General features: G+C 48.2%; 1 protein-coding gene across 1 annotated transcript; it reads right to left on the minus strand.

Annotated features, from left to right (window-relative positions):
• Positions 1-3,426: 3,426 nt before the first annotated feature.
• Positions 3,427-12,299, minus strand: CLRN2 (clarin 2). Its single transcript, XM_016199766.2, has 3 exons — positions 11,514-12,299; positions 6,900-7,079; positions 3,427-4,207 (listed from the first exon to the last, which is right to left on the minus strand). Exons 1-3 carry the CDS (start codon positions 11,764-11,766, stop codon positions 3,942-3,944), a joined length of 699 nt encoding a protein of 232 aa, XP_016055252.1. The 5' UTR covers positions 11,767-12,299; the 3' UTR covers positions 3,427-3,941.
• Positions 12,300-14,643: the final 2,344 nt, after the last annotated feature.

Consider the following 14,643-nt stretch of genomic DNA (forward strand, 5'->3'; position numbering starts at 1 on the left):
AGTTATTTAAGTTCTCTGGAGCTTGTAAAATAAAGACAGCAACACGCATCTTGAATAATTGTCAGATGTAGGAAGGATGTCCAGCTCCCGGCCCACACTGGGTGGTGGGTGTTATCACGCAGTGAAACTTTCTCCTTCTGTGAGTGAGGAAATGGTGACCCGGAAAGGGCTGGGCCGCGCCTAAGGCAGGGACACGGTCCCCACCCCCACCGACCTGCAGCCAGTATCAAGGCTGCCGAGGTGTCAGGCAGGAAGTGAGCTGGTGACCCCTTTTCTGGGGGGGGTGTGTGTGTGTGTGAATATAACCATCTTAATGGGCTCTGAGGGTGAGGTTTTACTTTCATACCGATTATATACTTACAGCCCATTCTGGTGATTTCGAAAATTAGAGACTTAATTTTTAAAATGGAATTTATTTCATATTTATTTCATATTTATGTCATATTGGCAACAGGAAGCCTTTTAAGTGCAATTTTGGGGAGATTAATAGTCTGTGAATCACCTTAATTACTCTGTAAGTGGGAATGGAGAGGAGCCCTGGGATGCACCATTCCCCCTACGCCCCTGGCCCACCGGGTCAGGATGCTGTGTTGACACCAAGTGGGGCTCCTGGGCTGCTGAGGCAGGGGGGTGACTGCCCCAGGGCCTGGGTGTGGACCAGTGGACAGGTGAGCTGGAGCGAGCGGGTACTTGGTGGTCACTCAGGGGTCTGCGGCCGGTAGGATCCAAGACAAGGACAAGCCTTCCAGCAGTGACTGGACTCCAGTCAGTTGAAAGAACGTTTCATGAATTATTATTCCAGCCTCAGACAGCGCTGGGGGGCTGGCAGGGCAAGCAGCAGTCGGGGGGGCAGCAACCCAGTGAGCCCAGCCGGAGCACCCCCAGAACCAGCAGGAGGCCAGGAGACGTCCTGGAAATTGGGAGTGTGTGTGTGCCTCCCTCTTCCATAACCTGACAGGCGCCTTCCGGAGAAAGGCAGGGACAGAGAAGGCTGAGCATTACCTGGAGAGTTAGTATAAGTGATCAGGTCAGCTGGAATTTAAACTGGACTGGGTGTTTATTATTATTTTTTGCTTATTCATAAAATGACAGATTAACCGTTGTCAAAATAAAGGAGCCACATTTTCTCTACACATTTGAGTGATCCTGCGAGTGAATTGCGTCAACCTGATTATCTCCAGCAACACTGCAGCTGCACCTGATGGGCTGTGGCTTAAAACTTCTAAGGTGTTACAGACGCTCCTGGAACTCTTCTGAAAGTTGTGACCTCCGTCCCTGGAAATACGCACACATGTACAAAAGCCTGCACTTCGAGTCCTTGGAGCACGTCCATCTGATCAAGGTTACCATCTTGATAAGGTAATTCTGCTATTAGGAGCAAAATCGAATTCACTCTGTCCCTACATGACAGTCTGCACATACCTGAGGGCTACAGTCACGTTGAAGGTCTCAGCACGTGCTTTCTCAGCATGTCACCCCCAGCCCCTCGGAGAATGAAATCTCTGGGGGGCAGGGATTTTTGTCTGCTTGGTCATTGCTCTGCTCCCAGAACCAAATCAGTTTCAACACTCGTTGAATGAATAGCTGTAGCCAGATCCCCAGGTGTTAACCTATGAACTGTTGCCTGAGAATTCTGTATTTGTTATGGATTGTTTTTAACTGGCAGCAGGGCTTTATATTAAACTCGGTAGGACACTGACATTTTCACGTGAAGTCAGCACTGTAGTCTGTCACCGTCTTTTGGATCCATCTCCTACTGAGTTAACTATCCCTCCCAGCCATGTGCTATCTGCATATTTGATGAGTGACATCAGTCTACTAACTAGTACTGCAGCTGTGTCTGGGATGGAGGTAGAGGGCTGGAAGCAGCAGATGGGCCCCACAGGGGGTCACAAGCAATTAGAACAGAAGAAATGCCATGGAAACCTCCTGAAGCTCAGCATTAAGCAAAGGCAGAGTGAGTTCAAATCATGTCATGTAAAATGGAGCTAATTTGGGGGATTAGATAACTTTTACTTGGCATGAAGACAGGAGAACTGGGAAAGGATTCACCCCAGCTGGCATCATGGGAAAATGAATTAATAGGGTTGTATGCCTGTATGAGTGAGGATTCTCCATAGAATTAGAATCAATATAATGTGTGTGTGTGTGTATATACACACACATATTTATATCATGTATGTGTATATATATATGTCTATGTATGTCTCTCTCTCTATATATATATGGGAGAGATTTAAAGGAATTGACTCACATGATTGTGGAGGCTGGCAAGTAAAAAATCTGAAGGGTAGGCTGGTGGTCAGGAGATTCAGGAAAGATCTGCATTTTAAATCCAATGGCAATCGTTGGCAGAATTTCCTCTCTCTCAGAACTGGAAAGTCTTTTTCTTAAGGCCTTCAACTGATTGACTGAGGCCCACCCACATATGGAGAGCAATCTGCTTTATTCAAAGTCTACTAATTTAAATGAAAATTCCATCCAAAAGATACCTTCACAAAAACATCTAGAATAGTGTTTGACCCACTGTCTGGGTACTGTGGCCTAGACAAGTCTACACTTGAAATGAACCATCACAGTACCTCTTAGGAACACCCAAACCCAACGCAAAACATCTGTGCTTATCCAACAGGTGAATTAGTTCTAGTTCCACTGGGTATTCGCAAGCTTCCGAACCCTCCTTGTAATTTCATACCTTGTGTCTCCCCTCATCACTGACACATCCTGGAATGCCCTTGCCCAACCCTGCTTCCTTCACCACTGGAAAAAACCTACTCATCTTTCAGAGTTCAGATCAAATGTCACATCTGGGACACTTTAATTCCACATCCTGTCCTGAAGAACTCTTCCTTCTCGGCCCTTTAAGTCTGCGCTATTACAGCACCGGTCACACTGCGCTGCAATTGCCTGTACGTCAAACATCAGGTTAGCAAAGTGGCTACAATTACAAACACTGGCTCCAGCCGCCACGATTCAATTCCTGACCTCAGCAAGTTACCCAACCTCTCTGTGCCTGAGTTTCTTCATCTATGAAATGGAAATAAAGCCGTACTGACAATCTGTGGTTGTAGTGAGGACCTAATGTGTGTAAAACTCTAAGGACAGTTTCAGCGTGGAGTAACCAGAAAGATGGTTATTATTATTTTTTTTAATCCCCACCTGAGGAGTGAGGATATTTTTTCCATTGATTTTTAGAGAGAGTGGAAGGGAAGGGGAGGAGGAGGAGAGAGAAACATCGATGTGAGAGAGACACATCAACTGGTTGCCTCCCGCACGAGCCCTGACGGGGCCAGGGGTCAAACCTGCCACCAGGTACATGCCCTTGACCAGGAATCAAACTCCAGACCCTCCGGTGTGCAAGCCAACACTCTAACCATTGAGCTACACGGGCCAGGTGGTAGTTATTTTTATTCTTAGTGCTATTGTTGCTCTCTGATTCCTGTGTCCTATGGAAAGATTCAGTGTTTCTGGGGGCAGGGACATCAACATATGCCCCCTAACATTGCGTGGAATAGCCCAGGGTCTGTAGACATCTATCAGGGTTCAGTGTCTTATGTTTGCGGAATGCTCTACAATACCCAAAGGCTGGCGGCATTATAGCTCTCTGAAACCTCATTACAATCCCGTGAGGTCATTCCTATCCCCATTTTACAGATGAGGGAACTGAGACCTAGGCGTTCAGTGAACTGTCCAACGTCACACGCAGCTGGCAAGTGCAAAGTCTCCAAGTCCAAGTCCAAGGTGAGTGCGCGAGAAGGACAGAGATGCCGGGAATTCGAGAAAGTTTTTCTTTTTCAGCCCAGGTACCACCTTTCCTCCTTTCATCTCCTCCTTCCCGTTGCCCAAATCATGGACATTCTGGACTGGGAAGCCTGCGAAACAGACGAGGCCTCCGCTCCTACTGCAGAGCTGACTTGGGAAAGGCTGTGGCCAGGAGGCTATTAATACAAGATATCCTCGGCCGTGACCGTGGCCTCCTCTACTTTGGTCTGGATCTCCGGGAGCGGGATCTGACTGATGGCCACCACCAGCAGGTTGGCGGCGTGGGCCGAGGCGCTGGCCACGCAGATCCAAAACGACTCTTCGTACTTTTCTTCCACCACCACAAAGCGGAAGAGCCTCTCCTGGAAGTTGGCGATCCGTTCGGTCAGGTCGTGGAACCTCACGGCGGCCATGAAGCTGGTGATGGCCAGCGCCACCACCCCACCTGGAACCCAGAAAGGCGGCTCTTAGCGACCCCTTGGCAGGAGTAACAACTTTATGGGCGGTGGCGTTTCTGTGGCATGCGCATCAAACTCGCTTTGGGTTTTAAAATAATCCTTAGGGAGGCACACATTTTAAATTGCTGCTTAAGGCAGCAGCTAAGCTGCGGGCGTGAGAGGCGGGAGGTGGCCTTTCCCCGGCCCTCGGCCCCTCGCGCTCCCGCCCGGGGCTGCTCCTTCCCGGCCGCAGGCTGTTCCGGGCGGAGCTCTCAGTGCCTTAGGGTGGGATGGAGGCCGGGCGGCTGGGGAGAGGGGAGGGCACCTCCCGCGCAGACTGGGCTTTCAGCCCAGGGGGGATGTTCTCAATGGTCCTCTCCCGAGCTTCAGGCTAAGAGGGAGGGATGGAAGCGGGAAGGGGAGCAGAGGGGAGGCTGGGCGCCTCCAAACTTCGCTGCTCCCTGCCTATTGCCTCCAACTTTGACCTCTCTCCCTCTCTCTGTCTCTCTGACTCTCTCTGTCTCTCTCTGACTTTCTCTCTCTCTGTCTCTCTGACTCTGTCTGTCTGACCCTCTCTGTCTCTCTCTCTGACTCTCTATGTCTCTCTCTGACTCTGTCTCTCTCTGTCTCTGAATCTCTGTCTCTCTCTGTCTCTCTCTGAGTCTCTCTGACTCTGTCTCTCTCTGACTCTCTATGTCTCTCTCTGACTCTGTCTCTCTCTGACTCTCTATGTCTCTCTCTGACTCTGTCTCTCTGTCTCTGACTCTCTCTGTCTCTCTCTGACTCTCTCTCTCTCTCTGAGTCTCTCTGACTCTGTCTCTCTTTCTCTGACTCTCTGTCTCTCTCTGACTCTCTATGTCTCTCTCTGACTCTCTCTCTGTCTCTCTGTCTCCCTCTCTCTGTCTCTCTCTGAGTCTCTCTGACTCTGTCTCTCTTTCTCTGACTCTCTGTCTCTCTCTGACTCTCTCTCTGTCTCTCTGTCTCCCTCTCTCTGTCTCTCTCTCTGTCTCTCTCTGAGTCTCTCTGACTCTGTCTCTCTTTCTCTGACTCTATGTCTCTCTCTGACTCTCTCTCTGTCTCTCTGTCTCCCTCTCTCTGTCTCTCTCTCTGTCTCTCTCTGAGTCTCTCTGACTCTGTCTCTCTTTCTCTGACTCTCTGTCTCTCTCTGACTCTCCTTCCTTTTTCTACTGTTTAAATTTTAGTTAATACTTAAAAAAACACATTTACTATGCTTTTTGTTTAGAATCTAATTATTACACCTTCATTGAAGAAAATATGGACACCAGAGAAAATCATAAAGATTAAAGTACAAATTTACTTTTATCCTAAAAGCCAGGTATAAACACTTTAAATATTTTAGTATCTTTTCTTACATTTCCTTCTCTTGAACAAGATCAGTGTTATGGTTCTTAGCATTTTACACTTGATTTTCCCCCTTACTTGGGCATTTCCCCACATTGTCAAATATTCTATTAGAGCACTGCTTTAAACTGGTACACAGTATTTTATCCTAGCAACACACCTAACTAATCAAGTTTAATTAAGTGTGATCTTATTTCTAGGTATCTAGATTGCTCTTAATTTTTGATATTACAAAGCGTGGCATTGAATCCCTTTTTGTGAATATCTTTGTGTTCTTTTCCAGTTATTTCCTTAGCAAAATCCCCATTGGAATTGTTTCATGAAAAGATATTCATATTTTTATGCCTTTTGATGCCGAAGTTTTATCAAAATGCCTCTTTTTAATACTCTGGTCAGTGGAGCTTGAGAGCCTTGCCTCTGTGAGGAAGGAAGCGGACAGAGATAAGCATTTACTTAAGGAGCAGGACTGAGCGCTTTGACAGGCCCCCGCCGCCGAGGCCCAGGACAGACCAAGGGGACGCCTTAGTCCAGGTGCGGCCAAGCAGGGACAGAAGCGACGCTATGGGACGGCCACAGTCCCAAACACAGGCAAATGCATAATAATCGACTTGCAGACACCGTATTCTAATATAGGATCAAACCACGGTGCCTGTTTTTGTGCTTCATGGTCACCCTGCGTAAAGTGAAGGAAGTGGAAGATTACTGCTATGCTACCTTGACACTGGACCTGGCTTTTCACAGACAGCCCTCATTTCTCAGAATGTGCTATTTTCATTACAGATGATTTTTAAAGTTTATAATTGTGAATTAATTTCTGTGTATCAATATACATCCAAATCAACACACACACACACCCCCCTTTTGCAGTAATGTTTGGCTTGGAAAATAGGTCACGATGGTCATAAATGAGACCATGAATTAATGAAAAGGCAAATGGCTTAGACTCAGCTCTACCTGGGTGGGAATCCCACCTCGGCTGCTCAATGCTGTGTGACCTTGGCTGTGACCTTCAGGCTCCTCATCTGTAAACATGGGTCTAATAATCCCTCACACCCCTTACATGGAGGTTGTGAGGTTTAAACGAAACAGGCGGGTAAACCCCCAGGTTTTTCCTCTTCTGTCATTTGTGAGGGTTCTTCCCAGCCTCCCAGCAGCTCCTCGGGCACACTAACCATTTGGCTCTTTATTGTGACAGAGGTTCTGCCGCATTGGGAAGGTTACAGACCCAGGGAAGTGAAGGCTGAGGCGGGCATGTTAATTCCTCACACCTTCCTAAGTTCTGGGAACTCAGCCTGGGGACAGTGGGGACATGAATTTCCCCCCAGGGGCCTTCCTTACCCGCCAGCACGTTCCACAGGCAGATGCCCCCAGGGCCATTGACCGCCTTGTAGGGAACCTGGGTCATGTTGAGAATGGCGAAGCCCATGCTGACCAGAGCCAGGGCCAAGGCCAGGAAGAGCAGCAGCAGGATCATCACGTGCAGGCCTGCATTGAGCTCCTTCACCAGCTGCGGGAAGACTGCAGAGAGAAGACACGGCCATTATTGCAATGCCAAGCTCGGCTCAAGTTCATAGGGCCCAAGCTTGCCTACCACGAGGCTTTAATGAATAGAGGGGTGCGAGGGCCGGGCAGCAAGCGCTGGGCTTTCAAAGAGCAGGAGCACTCCCCAGATGAAGTCATGGCCCCAGACTTGCCACTTGTCAGCTGACCAACAATTCTCTCTTCCTCGGGGTTGGGGGGGGGGGTGCAAAGTCAAAATGTGTCCTGGTTGGCAACTGAAGTTGCACTGACCCTGCAGCTCTGGGATCTGGTGTGAGCTGGCGCACGTGAGCCCAGATGGCGTCTCTTTCAAAGGAGGCTGGCAAGAGAGTCAGCGAATGAGGGCCGATCACAAAGCTTGAATCTGGGTCAGAGAGTTGCCTTCATGAAATCAGAATTGGTCTCAGGAGTATCTGCGAAGAGGGTAGCAGGGTGTAGCCAAGTGAAGCCTAGATCTGGCGTCTGAAGATCTGGGTTCAAATCCCAGCTTTACTCATTTGCCACAACTGCAAAACAGGGTCCTCTAAACCCTGCCCTCCATCCGCATCTTACAAGATTGTCAGCGGATCAAGAGTATGGATGATAACGCCCACTCCTGGGCACTGTGGGAAGCAAGGACCATCAGCTTGCGTCCCTCCTAACGACTCAGCAAGGGAGACATTATCTCCCGTGTCTGATGGGCACTCACTCCTTACGTTGCATAGGCATGTGGCAGGATAATCGAGGGAAATATTCATTTGTATTTGTTTTCTCTATATTTGCCACCGTGTCCTAGCTGTGAAGATTGAATGACGTAAGAGTATTTTAAATATTGCCTGGGAAAGAGTCAGTTCTCAAAAGCGTGGCTATGGTTGTTGCTGTTACTATTTTTACTCTCTGACTTGGGGAAAGTCATGTGACTTCTCAGAGCCTCAGTTTCCTCATCAGTGCAATGGGGCTAATAACAGCATTTACTGAGCAGAGTCACGGACCAAGCATTTTACATTTGTTGTCTCCTTTAACCCCTGTGCCAAGGAAAGGAGGTCGATTTTATGAGCAGTTTTTCCCACAGGCTTGGAGACTTTAAACCCCTTATCTTTGGGCAAGGTGACCCTGAACTCTACACGTAGGATGATAGTCTTGTACAGCATACGGTATACAGAGTTCAGATCACTGTTTTCAGTAGCTATAAACGAAGACTTTAGTGATGAAAACTACCCACTGTTCTGCAGCTATTCCAAGGCTTCTACTCCACACTTCCTGGTCAAATTGGGGTCCGTCTTTGAGCTCCAAACTCCCTCTGTCACCATTTGACACCACTGACCAAGCACCTCTTTGTTCCCCTCAGGAGCCAGGACTCAAAGCTTTCCTGGTTCCATCCCCCCCCCCCCCCCCCCCCTTTCCCCTCTGGGCCTTTGCTGGCTCACTGCCTCCCTTTATTCATGGAAGGTTGGGGTCTCCCAAGCCTGAGAACTACTAGCATTTTTGTTCCTTCGCCCTTTTTAAAAAAATGTTCTTTTAAATTGATTTTTAGAGAGAGAGGAAGGCAGAGGAAGAGGGAGAGAGAAACACAGATGAGAGAAACATCGATCGGCTGCCTCCTGCAGGCCGCCTACGGGGATTGAGCCCGAAACCAGGGCGCGTTCCCCGACTGGGAATTGAACTGGGGACCTCTTGGTGCCTGGGACAACGCTTGATCCCGAGCACACCGGCCAGGTGCACTTCTCCCTTTAGAGTGTCCTTTCCACTCAGAAGTTTCCAGACCCTCTACGTTAAGGTCTTAGTTTTGATCTAACTTCCCAGTTCTGTGTTTCCATTTATAGTTATCTCCACCAGGTTATCGCGTCAGCGTTGGAAACCTTACCCTGGAAAATAAACTTCTTTCCAGGGGCTTTCTCTCCGTAAGGCTTCTCTCTCCCTTTTCCTTCCCTTCCATCTCAGTGCCCCTTAGATGTTTTTCACACTTTCAGCCCTTTTCATTCCAGACGTGGTAGCTTAGGCCTGGGTACCTAATTGTTTCATAATCCCTTCTTCAAGTGCAATCCTGAGAACATGTGACTAGCATCCTAACCAGACACTTAAAACAGAAAATAATCACCTATGGGATTGGCAAAGATAAAAATGTTTGCTAAGACACTGTGTTGGCAAAAGTGCAGAAAGGAAGGCATTGTCAAACTGGGTAGGAATATTAATTCCTACACCCTCCTCAGAAGGCAATTTGGTAACGTCCATCGAAGCAATTTCACGAGAGCGCACCCACATGTGCTCAAAGCTGTACTTATTGGCTCTTCATCACAGTAGCAAAAGATTGAAGAAAAACCAAAATATGAAACTGCCAGTCCTGTGTTCTCGGAGGTAGAAAAAAAGACCTTAACTGGGTGTGATGTACAGTTGACGTTTTCCCCCTAAATTTTTATTTACTGATTGATTGTAGAGAGAGAAAGAGAAACAGAGACTTCAATTTGTTGTTCCACTTATTTATGCATTCATTGATGGGTTCTTATACGTGTCCCAACTGGGGATCGGACCCACAACCTCGGTGTATCAGGATGTGGCTCTAGCCAACTGAGCTACCTGGCCAGGGCTACAGTTGACTCTTGGAAAACACGGATTTGAACTTCACGGGTCCGCTTACATGATGATCTTTTTCATCTCGTAAACAGATGGGGTAAACTTATGGTATGGATCGATACAGTACAGTACTGGAAATGGGTTTTCTCATCCTTGCTACTTTCTTAATATTTTCTTTAGCTTACTTTATTGTAAGAATATGGTATATAATACATACATAACCCACTATTTATGTTATTGGTAAGGCTTGTGGTCACTGTAGGTACGTTTTGGGGGAGTCAAAAGTTATATAGATTTTTGACTTTGTGGGGTATTGGTGCCTCTAACCCCACGTTGTTCAAGGGTCAACTATATAGTTCTTTGGTTTTCTCTATGAATGGTTTGGAAATTGAATTTCTGGGTTGAGTTTTCTTTTAACATGTCCTTTATTTTGATTTCTTTCTTCTTGTGTGTGTGTGTATGTTTTCAGCCTTTTATGTTGTGTTTTTTTTTAATCCTCACCAGACGATATTTTTTTAAAATTGATTTTGAGGGGTGAGGGGGAGAAGAAGAGAGAGAGAGAGGGAGAAATACTGATGTGTGAGAGAAACATCAATTGGTTGCCTCCCACACACGCTCAGACTGGGGATCGAACCTGCAACCTGGGTATGTGCCCTGACCTGGAACTGAACCTGCAGCCTTTCAGTGTCCAGGATGATGCTCCAACCAACCGAGCCACCCAGCCAGGGCTATGCTATGTTTTTAGTAGAGCTATTTTTTCCAATATCCCAGTTCCAATTAATTATTGGGTAAATGCAACTATTCCTAGACGCCTTTTTTCTTGAATGCACATAACAAATATGTATTTTCTTCATGTATATAAATGATGTCAATTTGTTTAGAGTATTTGTCAGTGGCCCAGCTTCTGTCTTTATAAATTTAATAAGACACTAACCCTGGCCAGGCTCCTAAGAACTACAATTCTGAAATACAGAAATCAAATAATGAATAAAATTCCTTATCCCCTTGCATCAGCAATATGTTGATTAATTATGATTTTGTAGAACACTGTTCTCATCAGCGATCTGTTTGATTCTAAAGGCTTGTAGGATATTGCCTTTTATTTTTTGTTTTCCTTCCCAGAAGACCCTGCATAGGCCAGTCACAGAGTCCTGCTCTATTTACATCCAGAGCAGCTCAGCTGTGACACTGGATGCCAGCCAGCGTTCGTGCCTGTCAGCCGACGTGTGTGCCCGCACGCGTTCTGGGCCAGCAGCCTTGCCTGAGGTCTCCCCGCCAGCAAACACGCAAGCTGGGCTTGGACCAGGGTAGTGGCCGGAGCCCCTGTGCTCTTATACAAACAGAGGTGGGAGCAGTCGCTGCTCCCTGAAGGCTCGTCTCTGCAGGCAGCCTGCCTGCTGGACGGCTGAGCGCCCGCGTCACGTGGCGCGGCCCTGAAGTCCCGCTCTGCTGTTTCCTGGCTGGGTGACCTCAGGCAGGTTACGCAACCTCTCCGAGCCTCAGTGTGGTCCTCTGCAGAATGGGATCATTGATAATTCCTTCTTTATAAATGTGCCAATAAGGCTTAAGAGGCAAGGTGTGCAGCCCGAGTGGAGTGTCTGACACATGCAAGCGCTTGGTATTTAAGTAGTTCTTATTAATAGTGGTAAACTAACAGAAATGCAAATCCCTATTTCTAATGTCTCCATGAGCCTCTACAGGGGGAAAAACGGTCTCTTCTGAGCAAGAACCCCTGGCCAGTGGGCTTTGCGATTATGCCTCAGAGTGAGACAGAAGTCGAATCCCACATTTAGACATAAGCACCCTCCACATTCGAAAAAAATAAGTGTTCCAAAGCATCGTTCACGCCCCAAATATACTCACTCGTGAACTGGGACTGGCGGCCCCCGAGCCCGCACTGCCGCACCTTACACCCTCGGAAGAGCCCGTAGTAAATGTCCCCGATGAATTTCACCAGCTCTGGATCCGTGGCGTTGACCAGGTCCGCTCCCGTCTGACAGAGGATTTTCCCACTCAGCCAGCGGGGCACTGCCAGGGCGACGATGATGAGGGCGAAGGACGAGAAGCTGAGTAAAGATGCCAGCCCGTACCACACCTTTTTGAACCATCCAGGCATCCTAGTGGGCACGGGTCACCCCCCAGGTGTCCGAGCTGCAGGGGGGGCGGCTGACATCTTCCGGGCACTGGGCAATCCTCTGGTCCGAGGTCCGCTTTGGAAACACAGCATTTCAAGGTCCCAAGCCCATCCCCGGGCCTCCCCGGGCGCCTGCGTCCACGGCCGTGTTTACTACGAGCACGTCTAAGTCCCTGCAGGGCCGGGGCCGCCTGACAGCGCAGAGTGTGTTACTGAAGGCCGTAACCCTACACCTCCCACTAGACTAGGTTTCAGCCCAGGGTTTAATTGTTCCTCCTTTCAAGTATTTAAATCCCCCTGGTGTGCACCTCTTCACGACAGGGACGCCTTCAGCAGGCACAACCGGGTGGGTCCGACTGTAAAGAGACACCAACGATTTTCAAAAATGCTTGCGGCGGAAAGAAAATAAGACAATGGCTGGACTTGCACACTGCCAACAATGCATGGGATCAAATGTCGCTTGCTCCGGCGTGTGCCCGGGCCCTTCTTTCTCTAAAATGTCACGGCTGTCAGAATCCCCAGAACTGCTATTAATACCATGAGATGACCTCCGTGCTCGGGCCTCTTAACTGAAATGTATAAACAAGGCTTGATGGCTCCTGGATTTATCCCTGGGTGAGTCTGCCGTGGGTGAGCCTGCAGCCCGGGCCCATCTGCGACCGCTGGGAAGCCTGGATCCCAACACTTACCTTCCTCTCTTCCGCCCCCTGCCTGTCGTGTCACTGAAATGGGAAAGTGAGTTTCTAACGTGTTGGCAAATAATGATCACGCTGCCGGGGCGTTCTCTCTTTTTCTTTTAATCTGTAGGCACCAGCAATGAAATATTCCCATATTTCTAACTTATACTATGGCTTTGAAATTTTGACTTTTAGTCTATTGCTTAAATGTCAATATATTATCTTGTGAGACTGGCAACAGCCACTGTCCATAGTTTTAAGGAGCAAGACTGGGCAGAAGGGTCAAGGCAAAATTCCATTTTTGGTCACAGAAGTCTGGACGGGGGTTCAGATTTCCTTGCTAACCAACAGGAGTTTCAGGAACTTTACCTGGAGGGAGCTGAGAGGGGAGAGGGACAGAGGAATGGAAATGGCAGATTCCTTCCCCATAATCAGAGTTCACTTCTGTGGTCTCTCCACAGTGGACCCAAAGAAGAGTGCCCCCAAAGCTTCTGCAGAGCTCGACCACCCACAAAGGGCTTTCCCATACGCTGGCTCACCCCGACGCTCGGTAACCCTCCGTGGTGGGCAGGGGATGCACTATTCCAGCCATTTCTCTCCCGAGAAAACTGGAGGTCAGGTCTTTGACTTGCAATAGCTCATCTTCATCACAATGACCTTAAAACAGCAAATGTTTTTCCGGTAATAAATAACAAAATACATATAAAAGACGGCTTGGCACATGAAGAGTGCACCGATAATGATTTTCTATTTAACATTGAGCTTGCTTTGAGACATAGGAAACGTCTACTACTTTTGCATCACATTTCGGCCCCAAACGATGGACCTATGTCAACTTTTGGTGTTTTAGAGGTTAAGCAATTATTTTTAGAAAAATTATATGGGAAACAACTGATTCCCAACAAGCTCTTGTCAGGACCAGTGGAGGTGTGGTTAAGCAGAACTGCTGAAGACCTGGGTTCAAATTCCTGCTCTTCTGGGCAAGTGCCTGGGACTCCCATGACTCAGCTTCCTAAGCTGTCATAGGATTGCTGTGCGAGGTAAAATGAAATGGCACAGGCAGGTCTCTTAGCACAGTGCGTGGCATACAGAGGGCCCCAAATAACTGCTGTTCTCTCCATCCAGTCTCCTAGCAATTCTGTTTCTGGTAATGACGTTTCTGATAATAAAATGAGCTACAGGAGGCAGCCGGTTCTCCCAGGATGCACTTCTGGCAGCCTTATCTGGCACAAGTCTATTGAGCAAACATCTGTGTGTCTGCTGGGTACAGGGCCTGTGTTTGGGGCAGGGTGACACAGAGGTGCATAATAGGGGATCCTGCTGTCAAGGTTACAAGCGTTAGGACGGCGGTTCTCAGCCAAGGGTGATTTTTGCCTCCCCCTTCCTGGGGGGACATTTGGAAATATCTGGTGATATTTTTTATTGTGATGACTGGAGGGGTGGGGCGCTGCTACGGGCATCTAGGAGGTAGAGACCAGAGATGCTCTAAACCTACTAAAATGCACAGGACAGCCCATCTCCCCACCCCATGCTGCACAAAACCGACAGAGCTGCAACTGAGAAACCTCGTCTCAGGGGCACAGGCCATGCGAAGAAGTGACTAATCTGCAAGAGAGAAAATGCCAGGCTCTGTTGGTGGGGCACGTGGTGCCATTTGGTGGGGGCTCACATATGGCCACAGATGTCCAAGGACAGTATTACAGGACTTTACATCATTGAACTTGTGTCCCTACCAAAACAAAGGCCTTCGGTGCACTCCTATTTTTAAGCAACTTTGTAATCATTTCCTGCAGTTTTTTTTTTACTATTAAAAGCATTAATTTGTAAAGTATAAACACTTAAAATATAGTATACTACAATTTTTGTATCACTTGCTAGGCAATTTTTAATGCTTAAATATGCCCCCAAGTAGGTATTTAAATACCCCTCCCCCCTCCCCAAATGCAAGCAGCCCGGAGCTGACAATCTCTAAGGGGCCCAAGTGAACTGTAGCAGAAGCAGCGGCAAGAGCAGGATCACCGACGCCCAGCCGGCATTTACTGAGCTCCTGCTACTCGCCTCTCACGCTGAGTACGCCAGCCAGGCTTTTAAAGTCCCTCCGAAACCCGAGGGGGCCAGGCCACTAGCACCCCCACTTCACCGGCGGGGAGACTGAGGCTACGAAACGGGAGGCCGGGCGGCA

This window comes from Miniopterus natalensis, chromosome 1 (genome assembly GCF_054644295.1).
Source record: "Miniopterus natalensis isolate mMinNat1 chromosome 1, mMinNat1.hap1, whole genome shotgun sequence".
In the NCBI taxonomy this organism is placed as follows: domain Eukaryota; kingdom Metazoa; phylum Chordata; class Mammalia; order Chiroptera; family Miniopteridae; genus Miniopterus; species Miniopterus natalensis.